The sequence below is a fragment of the Rattus norvegicus genome, chromosome 7 (assembly GCF_021556685.1).
Source record: "Rattus norvegicus strain SHRSP/BbbUtx chromosome 7, alternate assembly SHRSP_T2T, whole genome shotgun sequence".
In the NCBI taxonomy this organism is placed as follows: domain Eukaryota; kingdom Metazoa; phylum Chordata; class Mammalia; order Rodentia; family Muridae; genus Rattus; species Rattus norvegicus.
In genome coordinates this window covers 121,207,318-121,233,123 of record NC_141540.1, presented here as the reverse complement: position 1 = coordinate 121,233,123, position 25,806 = coordinate 121,207,318, and the positions used below count along the sequence as shown (strand labels likewise).

At 52.9% G+C, this 25,806-nt stretch overlaps 1 protein-coding gene and 1 long non-coding RNA gene across 4 annotated transcripts; one reads left to right on the top strand and one right to left on the bottom strand.

Annotated features, from left to right (window-relative positions):
* Positions 1–680: 680 nt before the first annotated feature.
* On the bottom strand, positions 681–24,077 carry Syngr1 (synaptogyrin 1). 3 transcript variants are annotated; one of them, NM_019166.2, is given in 4 exon segments: positions 681–1,056; positions 5,193–5,338; positions 6,248–6,485; positions 23,927–24,076. In NM_019166.2, coding segments are annotated over 4 exon segments (705 nt in total). In that variant the 5' UTR covers positions 24,026–24,076; the 3' UTR covers positions 681–834.
* Positions 15,801–17,983, top strand: LOC148004885 (uncharacterized). Its single transcript, XR_015625778.1, has 4 exons — positions 15,801–15,913; positions 16,769–16,970; positions 17,453–17,568; positions 17,840–17,983. It is a non-coding gene; the product is annotated as an uncharacterized LOC148004885 (long non-coding RNA).
* Positions 24,078–25,806: the final 1,729 nt, after the last annotated feature.

Sequence of the window (25,806 nt, the reverse complement as noted above, 5' to 3'; positions counted from 1 at the left end):
TGAGCACGGAGCAACACAAAGGGACAAGGGTAGTTTGAGGGAGCACTCTAGGAGAAGACCAAGACTGAGGAGGGGACCTGCACGAGGAAAGCAGCTGAGGCAGAGGAGGTCCTCAGTTTGAGGCAGATCATGGGGTCTCTCTGGACTCATGTCTTGAAGCGATGCCCTGCCCCCGCCCCCACCCCACCTCAGCAAACACTGAGTGACAGAGCCTAGGTGTAGGAACAGGAAGTAGAGAAGGCTGGCAGGAGCTCTATATCTGACCCATCTTGATGTGGCCTCATCAGCAGCCGCTTCAGTGACTTTGAACAAAGTGCCTTGATCCCTCAGACCTCGGTTTCCTCAACCATAAAAGGAGATAACTCTGGCAATCCCAGAAGGGGATTCTGGGTATGATGGCCCACATCCTGTGATTGACCACACTCACTGTGTGGCTGAGCCCCCTGCAGCCAAACTTCCCAGTAAATGTCCCACCTCTCCTGTGTCTGGAACAGGGTCTCCTCAGCTTTCCTTACTCCTCTCTATCTTTCTCCCTCTCCCCAGCTGAGCAAGACCTGGCATACTGTAGGTGCTCAGTGAATGCTCAAGGACACAATGAATGACTGTAACCCTGGGCCCCACCTCTAGACCCCTCCTGGGCACACACTTGCACACATATGTGGACACACCCCATCATTCCCCACCCCAGCTGCACTGGGCCTCAGTGGAATCACTTGGAGGCTGAGCATGTGCGAGGCAGGGTCACCTGGGAGGGAGCAGGGTGCTTGGGAGGGGAGCTAGGATGTAAGGGCAGGGGCAGGGTAGGCGGTCACTGTCACCACCATCAGGGGGGGCTCAGTAGCCCTGCGACTGGTAGCCCTGGGGCTCAGCATCGAAGGCGTTGGCTGGATGCTGGTAGGTGCCACCCATGCCAGTAGGGTCCGACCCAGCACTGGGCTCCACGTAGGGTGCATAAGGCATGCTGGAGTCCTGGCTGGGATCCATGTAGTCCTGGGAGAAGAGGGCCGAGTCGGCGCCAATCTGATACCGCTGGAAGGCTAGCACGGCCTGACCCGCCTGGGATGGAGCAGGCGGGGACGGGGACAGGTGGGGACGGGGACAGGTGGGAGGGATGGTTAAGGGAGAGACAAACAAAAAGTATTGGGTTAGTAGAGGTTAGTTGATAGGATGCAGAGGGTTACAGACATTCAATGCACCAAGCTTGACTGAGGGAAAGGACTGTTCACGCAGCCACCCCTCCAGAGGTCCAGGACCTTATCAGTCATCTATAAAGAGCCTCAGAGGTTGCCTGCCCATGCATCCCAAGACAAGACCACTCCACTATGGAGGGTTAAGAAGGGTCAGAGATAGGGGTTGGGGATTTAGCTCAGTGGTAGAGCACTTGCCTAGCAAACGCAAGGCCCTGGGTTCGGTCCCCAACTCCGGAAAAAAAAAAAAAAGGTCAGAGACACACAGCCTGCTCCCGCCTGCTCCCGAACTGTGTCCTCAGGGATGTTACGTGGAATGGGAGAAAAGGGTACCTAGAACAGAGATCTCTTCACAGCTTCTAAAAGCCATCTTTCTGTTTCTCTTATAGCTAGGCACGGTCACATGGGCTAACTCCCAGCCAATGAGATACAGCTGTGTTCTTTGTCCCACTCCCTGATCTAATGCATAGAGAGCAGATGGGCTAGCTGGAGCTCTAGCTGCTAAAACACACCAGGGTGGAGGATGGGTAAAAGATGGGGGGGGGGGAGGGAGGAATCCCGGATCACCGAGGACACTACAGCCACTATGCAAACCCTACTCAATCTCGCCAGACCTGGAGTTTGTTATTATTTGAATGGAAATCACTGGCCACTGAAACTAATTCTAGCTGAAACACTTGGGACAAGTTTGGAAGACAAAACAATAAACCACATTTCAGGATCATGGCGTTCATCAAATCCTTGACTGTTCTACATCCCTGGGTCCTGTTTCTCTCAGCACAATCTGGGAAAGGTCTGACTGCAGCCACGTACAGGGAGAAGACAAGGGTGCTGACCTCGGGGACTTAAGAGCACATTAGATGAGCTCTGTAATTCAGAGAAAGCCTTCCCTACCTCTTGCCAGCCTACACTCCTAGGTCATGAATTGGAAGATGAAGGCAGACAGGAGGGGGACCCAGGGCAAAGAGTCCTGAAATTCAGCCCCAAACCTGGGGGCCTGAGGAGTGATCAGAGCCCTCTGGAGCTGCGGTTAGAGGGCAGAAAGCAAACAGGATGCGTGCTGGAGAGGTATGGAGACCAGGCTTCACTCCCTGACTTCATGATGCCCACACAGAGGCTGGAGAAATGACTTCCACAGACCCTTCCGGGGAAGAGTGCGCTAGTTAAGAGCAGTGGTTCTCAACCTGTGGATCGCGACCCCTCTGCAGGGTCACAGATCAGATATCTATGATCTGATTCATAACAGCAACAAAATTACAATTATGAAGTAGCAACGAAAAAACTTTATGGTGGGTGGGGTCACCACAGCAGGAGGAACCCTATGAAAGGGTCCCAGCATTAAGAAGGTTGAGAACTAGATCTAGAGGCACTTAGAACTGTGTCTGTGGCTCTTCTCCATCCTGCCTGTGTCAATGCCTACTTCGGTCAGCCAGTACAAGAGACCACAGACAGGAAAGGAGAAGGACCTGGCCCAGCAGAGCCGTGAGAGGGATGCTGAAGGATTCTGCTCCGTGTGCTGGGACCTGCACTTGATGTGACAGCAGGCCGTCTGTCCTTGCATGCCTCCCGTGTCTGCAGGCTCACTCTGCATTCAGTACAGCAAGGCAGAGGCAGCGCTCTGGGGACCACTCATACCCACCGCATCCTCCACCCCTGCAGGGAACACAAAGCGGGGGCTGTGCTGCCCAGTATCTGGAAGCCAAGGTCTTTGGGCAGAACAAGTAGTTACAAGGAGGGCTTATGGAGATGTACCTCACTGGAGGAATGAATGAGTGAATGAATGAATGAACGAACGAACAAACGAATGAATGAACAACAGAACTGACATTTATTGAGCATCTCTGTGCCAAGCCCTGTGCTGGCCCTTACTCAGTTGCCTAGAGACGTTGATCCATTATCAGTCAGCCTAGGAAAACTGACTGAGATTCAGAGTGGTGCAAGGGGGTTGGGGATTTAGCTCAGTGGTAGAGCGCTTGCCTAGGAAGCGCAAGGCCCTGAGTTCGGTCCCCAGCTCCAAAAATAAGGAAAGAAAAGAAAAAAAAAAAAAAAAAAAACCAGAGTGGTGCAAGAATTTGCTCTTAGTCACATGGCACAGGAGAACTGAGCCAGGCCAAAGGTCCTCCAACATTCCAGGCTAGCGCTCTGTAGGTAGCCAGCCCAGGGAGGCACTAGGCTAGTCTTTCACGCCGTGATCGTGAACAGGTTTATCTCACTGTCCATAGCTCAGCCCCTTCATGGAGGAACTTCAGACCTTTAACAGCCCACCCCACTTTGTGGGAGTTTGGCTACTGTTCCCTCCCCAGACAATAGGCTCCAGGGGCCAGGGAGCTGTCTAATCAACACAGGCACAAAATGGCTGCTCAATAAATGTTTACTGAAGGAACGAAAGCACAGAGTAAACAAAGGAAGCAGTACAGCATGAGTGAGCCAGTGGTGAGCCATGCGAGCTCCTCCAGACAGCCTCATCCTGTCCTAGTGGGCAAGCATCTCCAACACTGGGACTTCCTGCAACTGGGCCCTGCTGACAGTGTGGACTCCCTGTCCTTCAGGGACTATGGTTGTGCTGAGGCAGGGAACAGTGTGTTGTATTCCTCCTGGAAGGTAAGGTCCTTGAATCTGCGTACGGCCAGGGCTGCAGTCAGGCTCTGCCAGAGAGAGCAGGGTGAGGGCATTGAGGAAGCGGAAGGGCAGAGCTGCCTCAGAAAGGACCAGCTGTGCGCAGAAGTACCAGGCCATTGGGTGTCTGCCTTCAATCCAATTGCTATGTTCTTATCAGTCACACCACCTCAGCCAGAGGCAGGAATGGTGGAAATCCTACTTTTAGGGTACCTTCTTCCCAAATGAGATCTCCTGAAGCCACTTTGATCTTCCTGCCAAGTCCTGAAGATATCAAGAGCTCTATGGTGACCATGGCTGGCCTCTGGGGACTGAACCACAAAACTCTAGCTCCCAATACTAGGGGAAGTAGAGTGCCCCAGAAGGTGGCTCTTAGGGTCCTCAAAAAGAAAAAGAAGTCTGGGCCAGAGAGATGGCTCAGTGGTTAAGTCTCCCTCCCAGAGGTCCCGAGTTCAATCAATTCCCAGCAACCACATGGTGGCTCACAACCACTGATAATGGGATCCGATGCCCTCTTCTGGTGTGTTTGAAGACAATGACAGTGTACTCATACGAAAATAAATAGAAGAAATCTTTAAAGTCACCCAGGGAGAGTGGGGAGAGGGACTGTGCAGTCCAAGGGGTTGCCTGAAGAACGTGGAACTTACAACGGAGCAGGAGAAGGGAAAGAGGGAAGTGGGGGTCTGATGACACCCTAAACTCTCTCAACGGGAGGGAGATTAGGAAGGGAGAAAATGGATATGACCTAGACCCACACAGAGGGGCCAGCAATGCTGTGGCACATGGAGCCCTGAGACCTTGGGCTAGCCCTGAAAGGGCTCCAACATGTTTCCCTCATATTTGTTTTGGTTTTTGGATTTTTTGGTTTTTTGAGATAGGGTTTCCCTGTGTGGCCCTGGAACTCATTCTGTAGACCAGGCTGGCCTCAAACTCAAAGATCCACCAGCCTCTGCCTCCCAGTGTTGAGATTAAAAGCAAACACCAACCTAAAAATGCTGGACCTAAAAATAAAATTCCTTAAAAAGACAAAAAATAAACAAGTACACCGTGAAGTGACTGAGCCCCAGTTTCCTTGTTTGGAAAGCACAGCCCTTTAGGAAACGTCCTCCTGGAGTGGGGAGACCCAAGAGTGAAGATTCTGTGCGTGAAAGAAGAGCAGCAAAGGAGAGCAGCAAAGGCGTGGTGTGTGGTCAGAGACTAAGGCAGGAGGCTCTTGAGCTCAAGACCCGCCTGGGCTACATTGTGGTGTTTAGGTCACATCCATAGGAAAGCTATGACTAGCCCTGCTCAGGGAGACTGCAGGTGGCCCTGGAGCAAGGTTCCCTCCAGGAAGCAGGGCTCAGCCCATCTACTCAGCCTCAGTGGGGACTCTATGGAACCCATACTCACCCACGTGAAAATGGAGAAGAACGAAAAGGCGATGGCAGCCCGGGCTGCGTCTGTCCCTTCGTTCAGAGGGTTGTCCTTGGGCTTGGAGACTTGCCACTGGTTGGCCAGGAAGCAGAAACCCACGAACCAGAAGAAGGCCCAGAAGGCTGGAGTGCCCAGGGCCAGGCCGGATGTCAGTGACATACAAAGAGAAGGGGGAGAAAACAGGGCACCAAGGAACAGAGGGGTAGTTCAAGAGCGTGTCTCCATGCTCCCTGACCCCCAAATAACGAGCTAGGGGTTGGAGTAGAGAGGGGGAACCAGGAGAAGGCACAGACTGGGAATGACACACAGCTGGGGTCGGGGGAGACCACAGAGAGGGCAGGTCGAGCCGACTCACAGGGCCAGCAGTACAGGAAGGAAGGTACAGAGGCAGCCATATCTGGGGCATCTCTTAACGGCTGCCACCTTCCTAGCTTAGTCTGCAAGACCAGCGGCTAATGCACGGGGCAGGATGCAGTGACCCTGCTCAGAGTTCTAGAGAACTGGGGGAGGGGACAATTGGGACAGGACAATAGCAGCTGCACGACCTGAGGCCTGGACCTCCGCTTCCCACGTGTGTGCAGCCCCCCTAGATGGAGCCCCTCTGAAGCTGAGGTGTGTGAGTTAGGTAGAGGGGCAAGACTTTCTGTGGGTGCTCATGGTCTACCAGAGCTGTCCAGGATAGAGTGGGCATGTACCGGCCTGCCCTTAAGAGGAGCTTCTGGGGACATTCATTTAGTCCTAGCTCTTTCTAGAAGGTCAAAGGGACCCCAGGCCTAGAAGCCTTCGGTCCCACTCATGCCCAAGCTGAGTCCTAAGCTTAGGAGACTGGCACAGGCTGGCAATTCTCCCCAAGACCAATGGAAGGGGGCGGCTCCAGTCTCCCCAGGGAGGGGTACAGGAGAGCCCTGAGACCAGAGCTGACCAGCCCCTCCCCTTACCAACCATGGCCCCTACACTACCTACACTTCAGGGGAAGGTGGAGGAGAGAGCTCTTGACATGCTGTTAAGGGCCACCCCCAAAGAAGGCTCACCCGAGACACCGATGTCAGACAGCACGGCTTTCTTGCGGTCCTTGACACTGCTGATCTGCGGGAAGTACACATCAAGCGCCAGGTAGACCAGGCAGGTGAGGAAGGCCAACACGCCCACGGTCACGCCGTAGCTGCAGGCATTGGGGTTGCGGTTGTAGATGCAGAACTCCTCCTCCTCCTCCGGGTTGTTCAGGTAGCCCTCATTCACAATGGAGCCGAAGACCACAATGGAGAAGACCTGCAAGGAGAGGAACAGGTGTGAGCAGCGCTCCCCGTTCCATGGTGAACACGAGGCCAGTAGGTATGAGGCCAGTAGGTAAGACGCAGTGGGCCCAGAGAGGGACGGAAACTTGCCTGAGGCCTCACAGCACAGGCAACATTAACCGTTTCCAACCCTGCTGCAAGGGCTTATGGGCATCTGACTGCACACACAGCCTCTCCTACCACCTGACACCAAGGGTCCCAAAGCTGGGGTGGAACTCAGGTCCAATCCCCTGTCCTCCAGGTCAACTTCCACAGTTCCTGACACCTGCCCAGCTCCACAGTGTGTTCCTCTCCGAACGGCCTAGGCTGTTCTGACCTGTTGTCTCAGCCCTCAAGTCCTAGTCCTACCCCCAAGGGAACAAAGAGACAAATCAGAAACTCCTAGTGGTAACAATCCTGCCAAGTGCATCCCACGGTCCATTTTGTAAGTCGTAGTCGATCCGGTTCACTTCAGCTGCATGGGCAGGCTGTAGTGACCCAGCCTCCTGCTGGTCACACCCCACAGTGGCTGGAAGAGTGATCTGCTTCTAGCAGACAGTGTGGTTAAAACTGTGTCTGGGCAGCAGGCAGTAGTGGTGCACACCTTTAATTCAAGCACCTGGGAGGCAGAGCCAGGAAGAGCTCTTAGTTCGAGGTCAGCCTGGTCTACGGAGTGAGTTCTAGGACAGCCAGAGCTACACTGTGAAACTCTGTCTCGGAAGAACAAAAAATAAAAAACAAAAGTGTCTGGACTCGTGAGGCCCTACTCTTTTTCTGAGGAGCTACAGGTAGCCAGTGGTTGCTAGGGGAAGGGAGGCCATCTTCCTCATCAGGCAGGGCTGGTGAACTGTGCTTGGTCCTACTGTGCTCACATGAACAACTTTAAATGGAAAGACCCAGCTCAGGGGTTAAGAGCTTGCCACTCTTCCAGAGGACCCAGGTACAATTTCCATCTGTAATTCCAGCTCCAGGGGATCTGCTGCCCTCTTCTGGTGTCTGTGGGCACTGCACTCACATAGTATAGTCACAATGCACACATTCACATAAATAAAATATAAGTAATCAAAGATGTGAAGGTAAAAGCTTGTTGGGAACAGGGTGTTCAAGAGAAGGGAGATGAAGGAATATGTGGGAGGGATATGATCAAAGCACATTCTACAAGCGTGACATTATGAAAGTGACAAGGGATTGCTTCTGGTTCCCACTTGGCTCACTCTCTGGTCTCCTGCCCCTGCCTGCTCTACTGGAAGCCACCTGCTGTGTTTCCAGCGCACCAGGCACCACAGACACCCACACAGCAGGGAGCAGAGAGAAGTCTCTAGCTGGCAGCCTGAAGGAAGCTGAAGGCCTCCATTGGCAGCCTATGTCAATGGAGTGGGCTGAAACCAACCAGTACTGTTTTGGTGAACTTGATACCCATGCATCCGGAGGAGAGCCATCACATGAGACCACCGCCCGGGTGGATACTGTGACTCTAGCCTGTGAGAGACCTGAAGGCAATGGCACCCACCCAGGCAGGTTCCTGACCCACAGGAACTGAGGTAATGCGTGACCACCGTTTTTTGGTTTTTTTGGTTTTTTTTTTTTCCTTCTTTTTTTTTTCAGAGCTGGGGACCGAACCCAGTGCCTTGCGGTTGCTAGGCAAGCGCTCTACCACTGAGCTAAATCCCCACCCCACCCCTTTTTTTTCTTTCTTTCTTTTCTTTCGGAGCTGGGGACCGAACCCTGGGCCTTGCACTTGCTAGGCAAACGCTCTACCACTGAGCTAAATCCCCAACCTGTGACCGCCATTTTAAGGCCGTAAGTTTGGGGCGCTGGCGTTAATGAATGTGCCTGAAGTTGCACAAATGGTAAGTGACAGAAATGGGATCCAAACCTAGGGGACCTGCCTGTCACCTTCTTGGTTCCTCCTTGGATGGGGAAAAGGTCAGATCTCAGAAAGACACTGAAAAAGGCTTGTATGGCCTGAGGTGAGTTGGAAGCAGAACTGGAGGAATTGCTGTTGTCCATTTCCACTTGCCGCTGCTTTGCATCTGTGTGTGTACACATGCGTGTGTAAGTGCACACATGTATGTGTAGGCCAGAAGTCAATGTTGGGTCTTCCTCTGTGTGTGCTCTACCTTACTCTTAGAGAGAAGATCTCTCACTGAACTTGGAGCTCACGGATTCGGTTAGACTGGCTGGCTGGTGAGCCCTAGAGATCCTCCTGTCTCTGCCTACCCAACACTATTACCACAGGCTCAAGCCGCTGTGCCCAACTCTCAGATGAATGCTGGGGATTGAACTCGGGTCCTCATGCCTGCATAGCAAAGCTTACCAACTGGGACATCGCCTCAGCAGCTGCTTCCCACTTATTTAAAAATGTATTTTACATGCAGGGATAATTTGTCTGTGCACCACAGTGTGCAGTGCCCACTGAGGCCAGAAGAGGGCATCAGATCTCCCTGGGAAGGGAGTCACAACCATTTGACTGTAGGAGCTGAGGGTAGAACCTTTGCCCTCTGGAAGAACATCTGGGGTTCTTATTGGATGAGCCATCTCCTCAGCCCCCCTTTTCATTTTCCTATAAAGAACCATCACTTCAGGATCAGCCAGGCATGCTCTCGGCCTCAGCTGACACCCAGGAGTATTAAAGAAAGGGGGATACAGACAACGAGGGAAATCCAAGAACCATTCACAGTTTTCTTGTCTTCCTGTGTGTCTACTGCATCACTTGAGAGTGGTCCGATTTAGCTGTAGCCTCGTGACTGCCTCGTGACATCCCCGAGAGTGCACTGCGATGTTTGAATTCTATCAAGTGCCTGTACTTTACATGATGCTGAGGGGCGCGGGGGCGGAGCAAGGCAATAGGCAGCAGATGGGTACACGGGTTTGGAGGATTCACACAAGCTTTCCCTGAGGAAAAACAACGAGCTTGAGAACACTGGCTCGGGACACTGAAGGAAGATTGTGGCCTAAATGTACATCAACGGAGGAGTGAAAGCAAACCCCACAGCCCTTTACAAGGTGGACTGTGATTCAGCCATTAGAGGGGAGAACTGAAATAAGCAAAGAGAGCAGACACAAGGGCTGGCGGTGGGGTGGGGGGGAGTGCAGAGGTGTGAGAGGTGTGCTGACTGGCATGTGTGAGGTCCTGGTGCCAGAGCTAAAACTAAATCTCAACCTGGACACGAGGCCACATGTTATGTGTCTCGCCCCCCCCCCCCTTCTCCTTTCCTCCTTTCCTTCTGACAGGTCTCACTCACTATGTAGCCCAGGCTGGCCTAGAACTCACTGTGTAGACCAGACTGGCCTTGAACTTAAAGAGACCCACAAGCCTCTACCTCCAGTGCCTCGAGTGCCACATAAGCTGTTTTCAGCACAGGCAAAAACAGCAACAGAGCAGGGCAGAAGGCAGGGGGTAAGGGCGATGGCCTGGTGGGAACTGGGTGGCGCTGCCCAACCTGAAAACACTAAAGGCCACTGGATTTTGAAGGGTTAATTTAAAGGGGGGAGGGGCGGTGTGGTCTCACACACCTTTAACACCAGGATTTGGGAGGCAGAAACAGGGAAATCCTTGTAAATGTGAGGCCAGCCTAGTCTAGACAGCAAGTTCCAAGACACCCCAGCCTACATAGTAAGATCCCATCTTGATTTAAAAGGGAGGGAGGGAGAGAGGGAGGGCGGGCTAGGTTTTTGGTGAGCTACAAGATACCACAGATACCCATACAGGATATTCTGGCCCACTGGCTCTGCATCTGGCCCACGAAACCCAGAAGGTGATTTAGAATGGCCCACAGACAGAAAAGGAAAACTGAAACTTGGAAGGCACCCAGCCTCCGGAGGAGGACCAGGTGGGAGGAATAGAGAGGCTACCACTCTACCTTGTAACATCAATATGATGGCTAAGCAAGACTGAGTCCAGGCTGGTACTCGGGGGAACAGGAGGGAAGCGGCCTGCAATAGGGTTTCAAAGACTATAGGTCAGGGGCTCCTGGGCTACCGACTCCCCAGGCAGGCAAGGCGGGCTCTGAGGGACAGCTGCCTGGACCAAGTGCCACTCAGTCTCCACATACTGCCATCTGGGTCTGGCAGCTGAAACGACCCAAGGCTTCTAAGCAGCAAATGGGCAGGTCCTGCACATCACCAGATATCACCAAACCAGCAGAATGGAAGTCTTTTGATTAGAGAGATTTCAGAAAAGCCTGCTGCAGCCAGATCTGAGGCTTGCTGTATGCTGGACAATGAATAAATAGTCTTGTAGAAAAATTATCTTCTGGTGAGATGGCTCAGGGGATAAAAGCGCTTGCAGCACAAGCTTGGTAACCCGAGTTCAATTCTCAGGACCCACATAAAGGTGGAAGGAGAGAAACAACTCCGCAAAATTGTCTTTTGACTTCCACCTGTGCACTGTGGCACACTTGTGTACACACACACACACATACACACACATGTACATGGGGGATGTAGTTCACTGGTAGATCAGGTGCTAACCATCCTGGCACTTCAAAACAAAACAATACCAGCTTCTCGGCATGGGGAGGTTTGCACACCAGAGCAGGACATGCCTCACAGGAGTAAAGAGAGGTCTTTCCAAGTTGCTTTCCTTCCCTGGAGGCTATGGGCAAGAAGGAACAATGGCAGAGTACTCTCTGGAGGACACTTCCTAAGAGGTGCATGCTTCCTGTGTCCAGAAAATACACCACTGCTGCAGGCGCTAAGAACAAGAGTGGGCCCCACCTCTCAAAGGCAAGGAAAATGGACTCTTCAAGGGCTTGGAGAAGGAGCTGGGAGGGGAAGCAGGCAGGCGGAAATCTGGGCCGTAGGGAAAGCTGAAGAGGAACCATTAAGACTGGGTCTCTAGGGCAAGGGAGTCCTTGGAGAGGCTGAGAAAAATGTGCTGGAGACATGTGTCCCCAGGAGGGTGAGGAAAAAGATCAAAACACTCTCAGAGGACAGAAATGGGAGGCCTGTGGCCCCATGGTGGCAGCAGCAGGCTCCGGCTCTGGTCAGGCACTCACCACAGGCTTCTTGGTGCCTGGAACCTTACAGAAAACGGGCATTTAGTGCACTAAGACGACCTTGCTGTGGGGAGTGACCCTGTGGGGTACAAATCTGGTCTGAATCCCTGCCTGGCCTTGGGTCTTTAGCTATGCAATTTTACCTGCCTGAACCCAAACTCAAGGGGAGCGACAGTCCAGGGCTCCTGATGACGACCGAGGGATGAAGGGGTGCCAGGCCCGTGTGGGGATGACCCAGGTGAGCATCAGAGAGAAGTATGCTGGACTGATGTATAACAAGGGGAATGGATGCTTAGGCTGACGGCAGGTTGTGGGGAAGGTCAAGAGGATGCACCAATGGTCAGGGAAGGGTCCTGAGATCAGGCCGTTTGAGGTGGGCTAAGAAGCCAGCCCAGCAGGGATCTGAGGCACACATATCCAGGCAGAAGAATGGAAGCAGAGAGGCTGGCCGAGGCCCAAGGATACAGTGGAGGCGTGGGGAGGATGACTGAAGCCGTTAGAGGTCAGTGTGACATAGGCTAATGGACTGTGGGGTGGCCATTGTCTCCGGCGCAGTAAGCACAGGATTCTAAAAGAGCTGGGTGACAAAGTCTGGCCCTGAGTCATAGAACCCTTCTCACTGGTCCTGTTACCTCCAACGTGTCACCACCCTACAGTTGGAAGGTCACTTTTGGGGTTCCTCTCTACTGTCTGGATACATCCTGAGTTTCTAGGTATAAAGGCCACCTGGGTCCCCGCCCCCTTCACCTTCAGCTAAGAGCTTCCTCCCTTCTTCCCTTCCCTGGACCCCTGTAGGCCTTCTTCCTTGGAGACTGTTCCTGGTAAAGGTCCCGCCTCAAACCTAACATTGATCTCTGTGACAGGTGCAGGGAGAGCCCACAAACTTCAGGGGTGCACTAGTCGGGGAGATGACCACGTCCCACGGATCTGCACCGCATGGAGCGGGGCCTGGGAGGCCTCTCCCTGGAGGTCAGTGTTTTACTCATTTAACAGCAACGCCTGAGCACTTCTTGTTTTTTTGTTTTTTTTCTTTTTTCTTTTTTTCGGAGCTGGGGACCGAAACTAGGGCCTTGCGCTTGCTAGGCAAGCGCTCTACCACTGAGCTAAATCCCCTCCTGAGCACTTCCTATGTACACCTACCTCAAAACTACAAGGCAGGCAAGGGCCGTGTTCATGCCGAGGGAGACAGATATGTACCTAAGTTCTGAAACACACCATGAAGAAACACTAAGTAGTGTGAGAGAAGACAGGCTGGGTGGCCAGGTGGACCTCCAATGAAGGGACCCCTTAGCCAGGCTGCAGCCAAGTCCCCAAAGCCATCGGATATCTCGAACATGGTGTCTCAGGGAGGAGCCACAAGTACAGAGGCCCTCGGGTGCAAATGAGTTCAGTGTGTTAGGAGGGAGGTGAGGAGCTGATGCAGAGCCGGAGGACATCTGGGAATTAAGGTCACCAAGGCAAGCAAAGGCTGGGCCCCTGGCCTCTAAGGTCAGGGTGGTTTCGGGAATCAATGCGGACTCAGAAGCGGTTCAGTAACAGGCCTGAGTCTGCAAAGAACCAACCGGACGGCGGAGACTGCAGGGAGCCCCCAAGCTGTCCAGGCTGGACAGACCAGGGAGCGGGGACGGCAGTGGAGGTATGACCTGCAGAATCTGCCCGGCTCCCATGCAAGGGAGAATATGAACCCGAGAGTGGACTTGATGATAATCAGGGAGAGAGGTGTGCACCTGAAAACACCATACCCTACAGGGGACAAGAGCCTACAGATGGACCAACTGCCTCCAAGGACCTATAACCACTCTCTGGAGGTCTCCAAAGCCCCCTACAGGACTCCTCACCGATGATCTAGTTTTTCATCCAAGTAGGATCCTCCCCCACCGCAGTCCCCAGAGCAGGGGACAGGGCCTCAGGAGCCTGCTGCTCTGCCTCACAGATGTGGAGAGAGGACGGGCCTACAGTGTGTACTGACGCGCGCGCTGACCCACCAGAACGCACTCACTCCAGTCTTGGGACTGGGACTGGGAGGCTAAGGAGGAGCCATCACTGGCATGCCAGGCTCTCTGAATCCAAAGCTGGTGCCCTGTGCCAGGCAGCCTCCCTGGGTAGCTCATTAAGGCCAGATCTGCAGAGACTGCAGGGAACATACGGAGTCGCGTAAGCAGACACCAGACAACCGGAAACTAAACCAGAAGGAAACTCTATATGGATCCAGTGGTGGCCAGGACACTGGGGAAAATACACTGCGGTTGTTGGCTGTGCTGTGGGGAAAATAAAACGGTCTCACAGGTACAACCAGGGCCCAGAAACAGCAGAGCACCCAGACAGCAGGGCAAGACCCAAGGGGGCCACCTGATAGCAGGGGGCTCTCCTTCTCCACACTAGCTTGAGAAAATGGCGGGGAGGGCTGATGATGGCTCAGCAGATAAAAGTGTTTGTCACCGAAGCCTGGTGGCCTGAGTTCGGTCCCAGGATCCACATGGTAGAAGGGGAAAACTGAAAGCTACGCTCTGACAGCTGTGCCCCCTGAATAAATACAGTAAGAGAATAGAAGGGAGAAGCCTGGATAAACAGCCTCTGCCATGGTTTCCATCTTCTTCGAAATCTATCCATCCTGTCTTTAGAAACAGATCCCAGATGGCGCTTGGTGTAGACCCACAGCCAACTCAGAAGCAAGCCAGAGGAAAGCGCAGATTGGAGGAGAATTTCAGGATGCTGGGCTGCTAAATTCAGAGGTGCAGAGAGAATCAGATACCCCAGAAGTCCTGAGCCTCCATGACTCCTGCACCCTGGTCAGCCAGGGGGAGGGTAAGGATGGCACAGCCTCAGGGTGCTGGAGAATTCTGCACATGCTGTTCCTCTTTTAAAACATGGCTTCCTTCCTTTTCTCAACTAACAGAAGCAAGGCAATGCCTTCTCTATGAGGATGTGGTAACCCTAACAACCTTCTGGTCCTCTCCCTACCCTGATCTTATGAGCTAGGATGTTTACGGTTTATCTCCCATGAAACCCTGTACCAGCCTGCAGCCCGGGAAGCTGAAGCCAATCGATGTACCCCACAGCCTCGGTCATTAATACTTATCCAGACACCCCAAGGAAGCAACTGCAACCCAATAGGGATGCGAAGCTTCAGCAGGAGGCAGTGGCGTGGCCTCTGCCCCAGCCTGCCTTTCTATAGAACTCCGTGTCCTAGCCTGCTGCTTCCAAAAGGGGCACATTCCAGACCCAAGCTCCAGGGAACCATGACAACCCCCGTGTAACCTGCCCACCTCTGAAGGGACCAAATGGTCATTGTATTTAGAGGACAGAGCCAGGAGGCCTGGGCCTGAGCCAGCTACAGGACTCTAAGAACAGCTCCCCTCCCCAACCCCATTCCTTAGCCAGCTTGGGACTGCATAGGCTATTGTGCCTCAGCAGCTCCAGAAGCCCGGTGTATCCCATGTATGGGTGCCCCAGGAGGCCAGAGGATGACGTCAGATACCTAGAACTGGAGCTACAGGCAGTTGTGCTGGGACTGAATTTGATTGGGTCCTCCAGAAGCGCAGCAAGTACCCTTAACCTCTGGCACATTTCTCCAGCTTTCCCCTCCCCTTTTTTTCCTTTTTGAGACTGGGTCTTAAGTTAGCCTGGTACTGCTTATGTAGCCCAGTCTGCCTTGAACTCACAACAGCCCCCCTGACTCAACCTCCTGGTATAGTGTCACCACACTAATCTGAAAGGATCTTTAGATAAATGCCAGGTTTACCCAAATTAGCTGTAGACACACACATACACATGCACGCACGCATGCACGCACACACACACACACACGCACACACACTCACACTCGGTCCCATCTACCTACTACCAGATCCCAGACCTGGGCTAGACCTCACCTCCAATCCGGGCATCTGGCCTCTTACTTCAGCTTCCCTGCATAACTCTGTGACACTTGGTGCTACCACCATGGATCCAGGCCACCCCCACAGATCTTCAAGCAATGGCAGCAGTCACCCTCCTCTTTTTTGGTTCTTTTTTTTTTTTTTTCGGAGCTGGGGACTGAACCCAGGGCCTTGCGCTTCCTAAGTAAGCGCTCTACCACTGAGCTAAATCCCCAGCCCCCACCCTCCTCTTTAAACCAAGGTCAGGGCATGTTCGTTAGTCCCCAACTGAACTGACACCTAGGAAGTGAAATCACCATAGCCCTTACCCTCTTTTCTGGCTCCTTACCAAGTTCAACCTCCCAAAGCAATGAAACCTCAAGGCCTTTGCCCTTGGCTGTCTGTCCCTTGACCCGGGATACCTATCTTTCCCCCAGATCTTCCCAGGGAGGCTGGCTCTGCTGCATCTGAGCAGCCACAGGAACCACGCAGCCCCAGGAAGCCCTCCAGACAGGACTCTCAGATCCAGGACAGCTTCCAAACAGCGTCCTCTATAACACTGTTACGTAAGTTATTTCCTATAGCTCAACTGTGGGGTTCAGTCACCCTAGGCCCAGCAGGAAGGTCAAGAGAAGCCTGGAAGGGAGCAGGAGCCAGTATGACAGGCACAGGCAGTGCAGGGTTCAAGCAAAGATCTCCTCAGTATCCCTTGCACCCACCCGGTGTAAGTGCTGCCCCTCTAAGCCTTCTTCTGTGAGCTGGACCTGGCTCAGGTCAGCATCTGGACTGAAGTAAGCCCTTCCCTAGACCCAATCCTGCCTCCAGGGTCCCGGACAGGAAACCATACTGAGATGAGTCAGGTTGCCAAGGGCCCTACTACAGACAGGTCCACAGCCCACAAAAATCATGTGAGGGAAGCAGAGAAGCCAGCTCAGGGACTCGTGACAGCCCCAGCAGCAGCTCATCTGCCTGGAGGGCTTGAGCCTCTCCTCCCTGTAGCCTTGGATGTGGCCAATGAGGATTAAGTGGTAATCTTCCCAGAGGCTATCCTCACATGGGGAGAGGAGGGGAGAGGGGGGTTGGGCAGAGCAGAGACTAGGTCTCATTGGGTGCTGAGATGCTCCCCCCTCAAGAGGCCCTGAAAACATGGGGGCCCTGAAGCCTCACCAGGAAAGAGAACCCAGAGGACTGCCTAGACTGGCCAGCACCCCTCAATCAGCACCACCTCTGCCCCTTTTGAAAGGAAGGAGAAAGTGAGGTGCAGTTACCACCTGGAGAAGTTGTCCAAGCGTCTGATTCTACCACAGCTGGATCTAAGTATCCAGCCTGCCCAGCAAGGCGAATCCACTTCAGAGATGGGGCGACTGACCCTCAGCTAGTGAGGTCAGAGTTTTCCCCTCAGCTGCTGCCTCTCTCATCAGATGATGCCTGCAACCTCGTCTGACGACACAGCACGCCAGCCTGACATTGCCTTTCTCCTAGCCCTGGCTCCCTTTTGGAGACCAAGTGGAAGAGGCTGCAGCTTTGCCAATTCTCAGCGATCTGCCCATGTACACGGGCAGTGAAGAGTCAGGGAGCAAGCTGGAGGACCCAGAAGGCTTCACAGAGGAGATGGCAGTTCTGGTAAAAACAAAGGGCAGCATAGGAGAAGTCCCACCTCACAAACCCACAGTGTGAAGCCCTCCCAAGAAACCACCCCGTGCTTCTGGGAGACTCCCTGTCCCCAATGCTTATAGCCAGATTCAATTCAATCTACTGCGACATCAGCTCCCTCTAGCTGGCTGGTTCTTATCCTGCCAAACTGGGGTGCACACCTCCTGCTGGCCCTTCCTTCACCACCACCACATTTTTTTTTTTTTTTTTTGGTTCTTTTTTCCGGAGCTGGGGACCGAACCCAGGGCCTTGTGCTTCCTAGGTAAGCGCTCTACCACTGAGCTAAATCCCCAGCCCCACCACCACCACATTTTAACTGGATTCTGGATCATCCTTCCCTCACTAGTGTGAAAGCCTTCATTGCCTGGAGCAGGTAGCCAGAACACACTCTGAGTATAGGTTAAATGAGACGACTGAGTGCCCACATCCTACGCATCTGGGTTTACTATCAGGGCATGCAGAGGCCCTCGATGCCCGCCAGGCACCGCGGAGATCCATTTATAACCGTCAGCCACAGGATTTGCCAATGTGAAGGTCGTGCATGAGCCTGACCAGAGGGAGAAATGAGGTAGGAGTGAACCTGCAGAACTGGACTGAACACACTCAGCCCTACTAGGGACCAAGGAAACGGGGAGGGGAAAGGGCCCAGGCCAAGAGCAGAGTGGGAAACCTGGGGGCTGGGGGGCAGGGAATTCCAGATGCAGACACAAGAACTTAAACATGTGAGAGAAACCTGGCCATTAAACAGGGAGCTGGAGGGGAATGAGGGCACTCGAGGTGGGGGTGGGGGGCTGCTGGAGAGATGGCTCAGTGGTTAAGAGGACTGCCTGCTCTTCTAGAGGTCCAGAGGTCCTGAGTTCAATTCCCAGGAACCACACAGTGGCTCATAACCATCTGGAATGGGATCCGATGCCCTCTTCTGGTGTGTCTGAAGACAGCTACAGTGTACTCATATACATGAAATAAATAAATCTTAAAAAAGAGGGAGCTGGCCCAGCGCAGAATGCAGTTGGGGAGTAAGACTGGATTTAATCCAGCTATGGCAGGTGTGCAGAGCGGGGAAATATAACTACTGAGGGCCCAAAGCGGAGAGACAAGAAAGTCCAGGGATAAGGGTCACAGGGAGGACCTATGGCTCAGAGGTCCAGGTAAATCACAGGACACACAAGAGGGCTGAGGAGAACTGGGCATGGGATGAGGATGCACACAGCCTGGGGTGTGGTTGGGGGTTGTGATAAGCAAGAGTCTATGGGGAAAAGAGAGCAAGTAGTGAAACAAACAAATGACCAGGCCTGAAGACCTGCAGACCAGGGAAGGTATGAGATGGGTGGGGGGTGGGGGGTGGGGGGTGGAGGAGCAGTCATCACTCTGGAACTGGTCTGTCAGAAGGGAAGGGAGGTTTCAGAGTGGCTGTGCAGTCCGAGCTGAAGCAAGGCCTAGAGGTGTCTTGAGAGACAGGGTTCTGAGCCTGCCCACCTCAGGTCTGACGAAGGGAAGGTGGAAAAAAAGGCCCTCACAGCTTTGGGGTACAGGGTTAGGGGACAAGCCAGGTTACAGTACAAGGTACACAATGAGGTCCCAGGTTGGGACTTCAGGAGTGGTACACAGGCTGAAGACGCAGGGCACAGGCCATGCCCACTTGCTCTGTGATTGCAGGCTGGGATATCCTTCTCGGTCCCAGCCTGCGCTGACAGCCTGGGGCTGTGCCAGCCACAGTACCTCTTCCTCCAGGCCACTTCACTGGCACCTGCCTCCTCAACAGAGGAGATGAGCCATGCCTGGAAAAGAAGGCTCCCCCAGAAACATGGGCGTGTGACTACCCTGCCAAGCTCCAGCAACATTCCGGTCTGCTCACACGTGTGTGCCAACGAGCCTCCCTCTGCCGAGGTGTTTGTGTGTGTGCACACCCATGGAGGCCGGATGTAAGCATGGGGGGGTCCTTAGCTGTTGTTGCACTGTTGGCAGGGTCCCTCACTGATTTGGCTAGGCTGGCAGAGCTCCAGGGACCTTGCCTGTGTATGTCCCCACCCAGTGCAGGGGTTACAGACACATGTTATTACATCTGCTCGGGATCCAAACCCAGGTCCTTAGGCCTGTACAGCAAGCCCTTAACTGGCAGAGCCATCTTCCCAGCCAAGAAGGCAATACTTCTTTAAGGATGGGCATACACCATGGGGCTAGAGAGATGGCTGGAGAGACAGTTTTGAGCACCAGTTGTTCTTGCACAGGACCCAGGTCTGATTCCCAGCACCTACCTAGTGGCTCACAACCATCCATAACTCTGGTTTCAGAGGATCTGATGTTGTCTTCTGAGTTCCACAGACGCCAGGCATACAAGTGGTGTATAACATACATGCACATAAGGCAAAACGCTCATACACATAAGTAAAGTCTAAGACATTGCCCTCTTAATGAATGGGGAAACTGAGGCTTACACAATATCTTGCTCTGTCGCATGGCCAAGCAGGGCTGGAAGAGGCCGCCACAAGGCTTGCCACAAGGCTTGCCCTGTACCCCACATTCATTCTGTCCCATCAGGAAGCAGGTTTTTCAGGTCTGGCTTTCAAGCCTGGCTTCTCCAACTAGCCTGTCATCGACCCCTCCCCTGGCTTCTCCTCCCAGTCCTGTCATCCATCCCCCCCCACCCCACTTTTCCTCTCAATCCCCCCACCCCACCCTCTGCCTTTGTTCTATTCCCCCCCAGGCTCACTTTTATTCCCCTGAGTCATGGGACAGAATCATGGGGCTAGCCTCTCCCAGCACCTCCAGCTGGCTTTAGCTGCTACTTGAAGTTGGGGGATAAAACTGGGCTGTGCATCTATAATCCTAGTACTTGAGAGACAAGAAGATCCTAAGTTCAAGGATATCCTGGGCTACACGTCAAGACTGTCTTAAGCTAAAGTTAAAAGGTGAGAGAGAAGGTTCAGTGGTTAAGGGCACTCACTGCTCTTCCAGAGGACCTGGGTTCAGTTCCCATTACCCACATAAGGTGGCCCTATAACTCCAGGAGATCTGATACCTTTAACTCCAACTGCAGGAGTTCTGACACCCTCTTCGAGCACCCACGCTCATATGACACGCACACACAAACATAAATATATACATAAATAAAAATTAATCTTTAAAAAAAAAGTAAAAAAAATTAGCTGGGTGTGCCTTTAATCCGAGCACGAAAGAGGCAGAGGCAGATGGATCTCTGAGTTCAGCCAGGGCTACACAGAGAAACCCTGTCTCGAAAAAAACAAAACAAAACAACAAAAAGTAGAAGGTGCTGGATAGAGAGACTGCTCTACAGTTAAGAGTCCTTGCTGCTCTTCCAGAGGACCGATACTCGGTTCTCAGCACCCAGGTTAGGAGGCTCATGCCTAGAACTCCAGCTCCAAGGTTCCAGATGATCTCTTCCTCCTCAGTCCCCCGCCCAAACCATGCATACATATAGACACATACACATTAAAACATGAAATGAATATTTTAAACATTTAAAGGAACCTGACTGAAGATGCAGTTTGGCTGATGGAGGGCTCGCCTGGCACGTGTGAAGCCCTGAGTTCCACCTGTTACCTAATGAAGCCAGGTGTAGTAGCACAGTCTATAACCCCAGCACCAGAGGTAGGGGGAGGCAGGAGAATCAGTTCAAGGTCATCCTCAGCTACATATCAAGTTTGGGGCCAGCCTGGGCTATATAAGACCCTGTCTTTTAAAAAAAGGGGGGGGGGAGGTTGGGGATTTAGCTCAGTGGTAGAGAGCTTGCCTAGCAAGTGCAAGGCCCTGGGTTCGGTCCCCAGCTCCAAAAAAAAAAAAAAAAAAGAAAAGAAAAAAAAGGATTGGGGAGGGGGGAAAGGGGATAAGAAACAGATGGAGTTAACAGCTTGCAGTTGTCCTGGACGAAGTCCCAATTCTGCCTTCCCCATCAAGTGCAGTCTGGCCTTGCCCAGCCTGGGGGAAGGATTGACAGCCAAGAGTTGAGACGGCTACAGTCAAGGGACAAGTGGGTCCTGGGAAGCCCTGCTTCTGTGCCATTGGGGTCAATGTGCTCCAGGGACCCAAGGTTCACAAGGCCCAGGTTGAGTAAGGTAAGGGTCTGAAGGCAGTCTTTTGGAAAATCAACAACAAAAGATCAATCTGGTACAAGTTCTACAAACACACAAGACTGTGTGTACATGGCACTGGGACCGCACCATGCCTGTGGCAGTGTCCTGGGTGTCAGGGGTCCCAGCTTGTATGGGACTGAGAGGCCTGGGAATCTGGGTCCATCAATGCTAAAGCCAGGAAAGTTTGAGCAAACCTGAGCAAACCAGTCACCTTAGACCCAGAGCCCAGGCTCTCTTAGCTCCGTGGGAAAGTATGGGGCTACCAGACTCCACAGTAGATGCAAAAACCTGAGGGCGAAGAGAAGGCATGGGACCCACTCCAGAATACGTTAAGATGTCTATACAGCACAGACTATTCAAAAATATGGAACAGAAACAACACAGCACAACATGAAATTTCCCATTCCCCCCTCCGCCCCCCTCGTTCATTCTTTCTCATCCCACCGTCCACTCCCACCAGAGCTGACGATAGAGACCAGGACCTTACACTTGCCATACCCCCAGGCCCCTCTTCACCCGAAGTGTGTACTTCAATGGTATTATCAACCCCATGTTGCTGTCCAGTAATAAGCAGGTATTACTTTAATAATCAGAAAGGGGGCAAAATTCTTTATCTTCCTTTAAGGCAGTCACAGGTAGCCCAGGCTGGCTCCAGTTTGCTATGTAACTGAGGCTAGCCTTGAACTCTGAGCCATCTGTCTCTACCTCCTAAGTACTGAGATTACAGGCATACACCACTGCTCAAAACCTGTTTTGGTTTGGTGTGGTTTTGGTTTTTGTTTTTGTTTTTTGTTTTTTTGTTTTGTTTTGTTTTTGTTTTTGCTTTTTTGAAACAAAGTTTCTCTGTGTAGCCCTGGCTGTCCCAGAACTCACTCTGTAGACCAGGCTGGCCTTGAACTCCGAGATCCACCTGCCTAAAGCATCCCAGGTGTAGGCATGAGCCACCACTGCCCAGGACCAAAGCTTTTTTAAATCTAGGTTTTAAAAAACATTTTTTTCTCTAGCTTATAGAACATCCCATTGCTAAAACTTTAAAGCGACTGGGGTCCAGGTGTGTGAGCAGAGCTGGGAGGTCTGGAAGGGCTTTGGGCTGGGGCTGAACTTGATAACTTTACAGCCTTTCCAATCTGGAGACTACAGAATTTGCCATCCCCCTGCAGCAGAAGCCCAGTCCTCTGGTGGCAGGAAGACTTGAATTCCAAGGCTCGTCTGCCGTTCCCAAGATCAGTGAGTGGGTGCTAGACCTAGTTAATTTTTCCTCCTCCTGGCGGGCATGTCCTCCTTTTACCTGGACCTAAAGTGTAAGCCCTCTCTGTGTCACTAGAATCAACATGACATCACCTCCATGAAGCACAGCAATTCCACAGCGAAGACCCCTGTCCTGGCTCCCTCCCTAGTAGGACTGTGGGTTCCCTGAGCGTCAGGGCCGAGCCTGAGTCATGCTGCCTTCCCTTCCCTCCGGGCCAGGCAGACTCAATAAAGCTTCACTAAATGAAGCCATCAACAGTAGAAATGACCCAAGCATAAGGAACGCCCACGCCCCTCACAAAGCTTGAGTTTCTACCTCCCAGCCAGGGGCCCCAGAGAGGTCAGAGGAAGCAGTACGAGGTCAACCCACCTGACCAGGCAGGTGCCTCCAGGGTTCCCACTTTACCTAGAGCCTGCAAGGGCTTCTTCTGCAAGCTGGGGAGGGCCAAGAATAAATAAATTCGGTGTCACAAACCCTCACGGATATATATAGGCTGCACGGCCATAAGGAGTTACAGAAACAGGGCTCCCCACAAGGAGGAAATTTAAAGGATTCCTAAGACCAGAATAAATCTCAAGCCATCCCGCCCATCAGATCCTGATATGGCCCTGAAAACCAGGAAAGGAGTGCACTTCAGCAAGCCCAGGTCACAGCTGACTTCGGTTACTAACCCCTAGGGGTCCCTGACCCTTGTCACCAATGCAGGCTCTTCTGGTCTTAGTCAGGAATGGACCCCAGACCTGCATAGGCAAGACCCTCCACGAAGCCAGCCAACCCCAGAGGGCACCAGAGCTACAGGCCTCCTTACCCTAGGGCGCAAAGCCCCCTGTGCCACCCTTCAAGCTGTTTCTGCCCCCTCCTCCGCCCCAGGTTTGAGCTGAGCCCCATTCAGCACTGGGGAATCTGCACGGACTAGGTGGGCTAAAGACTGCGAACAGACAGACCTTCCTGTTCCCCACTGCGTGGAAGGGACCTTTCTCCAGACAACATTTAGAATCTATTCAGGTGTTTGCTGAGGATGAGAGAGTTGCGGATTCATAAAATGTCAGAGCCCAAAGGGGCCTCAAGGAAGCTCCTCCCACCCCTATAAATCGAGAAACTGAGGCATGACATAAGAGGTGACGCTCCCCACCCAGCTTGGAACTGAATATCTCGTATCCCTGGTCTTTTTTGGGGTGGTTCCGTGCCCAAGGTCACGCGGCAAAGCAGATACGGGTCTCGGCGGAACCCAAGTATCCAGGCTCCAGACTCAGAGCTCCGCAGCGTACAGGGTGAGCAACAAAACCTAGTTCCCAGTCCTCGCCCCGAAAGCGCGCGGCAGGTGCAGCAGTGCGCCCTAGAAAAAGATCCACGCCCTGATCCGCGCCCCCAATAAACGGCCTTGAACTTGGGCTCAGTCTCCACGGGCGCACGCGAACCGAGTCGCTAGATGCTGGGCAGCGACAACCTGGAGGTCTCGGCGATGGGGCTAAGGAGCTCGGTGGCAGGGGCCAGGATCCGCTTGGGTCCGCAGGGCCGCCCGGGCCAGGTGAGGTCGCGCCAGTTCCCGGAGCCCCGCGCCCCAGCCCGCCTTGCTGTGTCCTTACCCAAGACACGACGCGCAGGATGGTATGTGGCTGTCGCACCAGGGTGTAGGGGTCGAAGGCGCCCCCGGCTTTGCCCGCTCCGTACGCACCCCCTTCCATCGTGGCTGCACCGCGCGGCGCCCCCCGCTCGGCGCGCGCCACCGGCCCGTGCGCGTGCGCGGCGCCCCCGCCCCCCTCCCCTGCGCTCGGCTTGTGCAGTCCGGGGCTCCCCGCCAGGGGGCGATCGTGCACCGCCCGTGCAGCTCTCCGAAGCTCGCGCTCAGAAAGCGCGTGCAGCTGGGGTCCCAGTGTGGGGCGCGCTCCCTGCCAGCGGGATGACCTTTTTGCCAAATAACGCGTAGTCGGGGTGTGGACGGAGAATGCAGACGCATCTCCGCCTTCGGGAGCCCTCCGGACTGTAGCGCTATTCAGGAAACCCTTATCGTTATATATTTATTTATTTACTCATTTATTTGCCTCTTCCCTTTCGCTGTCTGCCCCAAAATTAAGGAAAGGGGCTCCGTTTGACTGTATATGGCTCCTTGAACCCGTCGCTGAATTGCTGGCTTCAGGAATGATTCTCTCTAAGAGATCTGCAGAGCCTCCTCGCCCCCCCCCCCACCTTGCTGCCTAGCTCCACCGATGACGTCATGCACGCGCACCCCCACCTGGAGGGAGCTGTAAGGGAGGCAAAAACTGGGAGAAAAACAGACCTTGTGAGATTCTCTCCCCCTTCCACCGCAGCTCCCTACCCCTTTCTTTAATCCAGTAATTAATTGTACTTATTTCTTCCACTGTCTCCTCGGTCTGTGGGCTCCTGCTGTTCAGGTTTTGTTTATATCCAAAGGCCTCACAAACATAGGTGGTCAATAAATACACCCAAGCCTCACCCTCCCCCCAACCCCAACACAGTTTGACCTTTAGGGCTCCTGGGGGTTTTTGTTTGTTTGTTTTTATTTGTTGTTTTTGTTTTGTTTTGTTTTTGAGATAGGGTCTCTTGTAGAGACTGGCCTCTGGAATTCACCCTGTGGAAGGGGATGGTTTTGAACTTCTTTCTATTCCTCCTGCTTCTTCATCCCTGTGAATGGAGTTTCAGGCCTGTGTTACCATACCCATGAGAAATCTTAGAGGCGGCTATTAAACTATGATCCTATAAAACTTCTAGAAGAAAACAAGAGAAAAATCTTTATAACTTTGTAGATAGGATGATTTTTTCATTTTTTTTAATTTATTTTATTTATATGAGTACATTGTAGCTGTCTTCAGACACACCAGAAGAGGGCATCCAATCCCATTACAGATGGTAGCGAGCCACCATGTGGTTGCTGGGAATTGAACTTAGGACTTCTGGAAGAGCAGTCAGTGCTCTTAATCACTGAGCCATCTCTCCAGTCCTTTTTTCATTTTTTTAATCTTTATTTTGTATTACTGTTTGCCTGCATGTTCATATGTGCATCATGTAAATGCAGTGCCTGAAGAAGTCAGAAGAGGGTGTGGGATCCCCTTGAACTCGAGCTACAGACTTTTGTGGGTCACTGGGTGGGTACTGGGAACCAAACTCTGGGCCACTGCAAGAACATGTATTATTATTAGTAGTAGTATTAGTAGTAGTATTAGTATTAGTGAAAGACCCCAGCTTAGCAGCAGTAACGCCATTTTGCAAGGCTGTACTTAAGATGACTGGTTCAGGGAAAGGTTAGAACACTGAGTACACAGCGGCTGCCAAGTAAGATGTGTTTGGTTGAAGGCCTGGCAACAGGACGACTTCGGTTGAGCACCTGACAATGAAAAAAAGCCCCGGGAGAGGTCCCACACCCTGGTGGGGGGCCGAGTCAGCCGTTATGTTCCAAGAAGGTAGCTAAGAAACTTGCCCCCGGGCTGAACCCTTGGGGGGCCGAGTC

What these genes read in the sequence shown, in the direction of transcription:
- Syngr1 (XM_087555997.1), bottom strand. Translation starts at nt 24,025, where the DNA reads ATGGAAGGGGGTGCGTACGGAGCGGGCAAAGCCGGGGGCGCCTTCGAC. An exon ending in GTCTGACATCGGTGTCTCGG is followed by an intron (nt 5,339 to 6,247) that starts GTGAGCCTTCTT and finishes TGGGCACTCCAG; the next exon opens with CCTTCTGGGCCTTCTTCTGG. An exon ending in TCTTCTCCATTTTCACGTGG is followed by an intron (nt 3,833 to 5,192) that starts GTGAGTATGGGT and finishes TCTCTCTGGCAG; the next exon opens with AGCCTGACTGCAGCCCTGGC.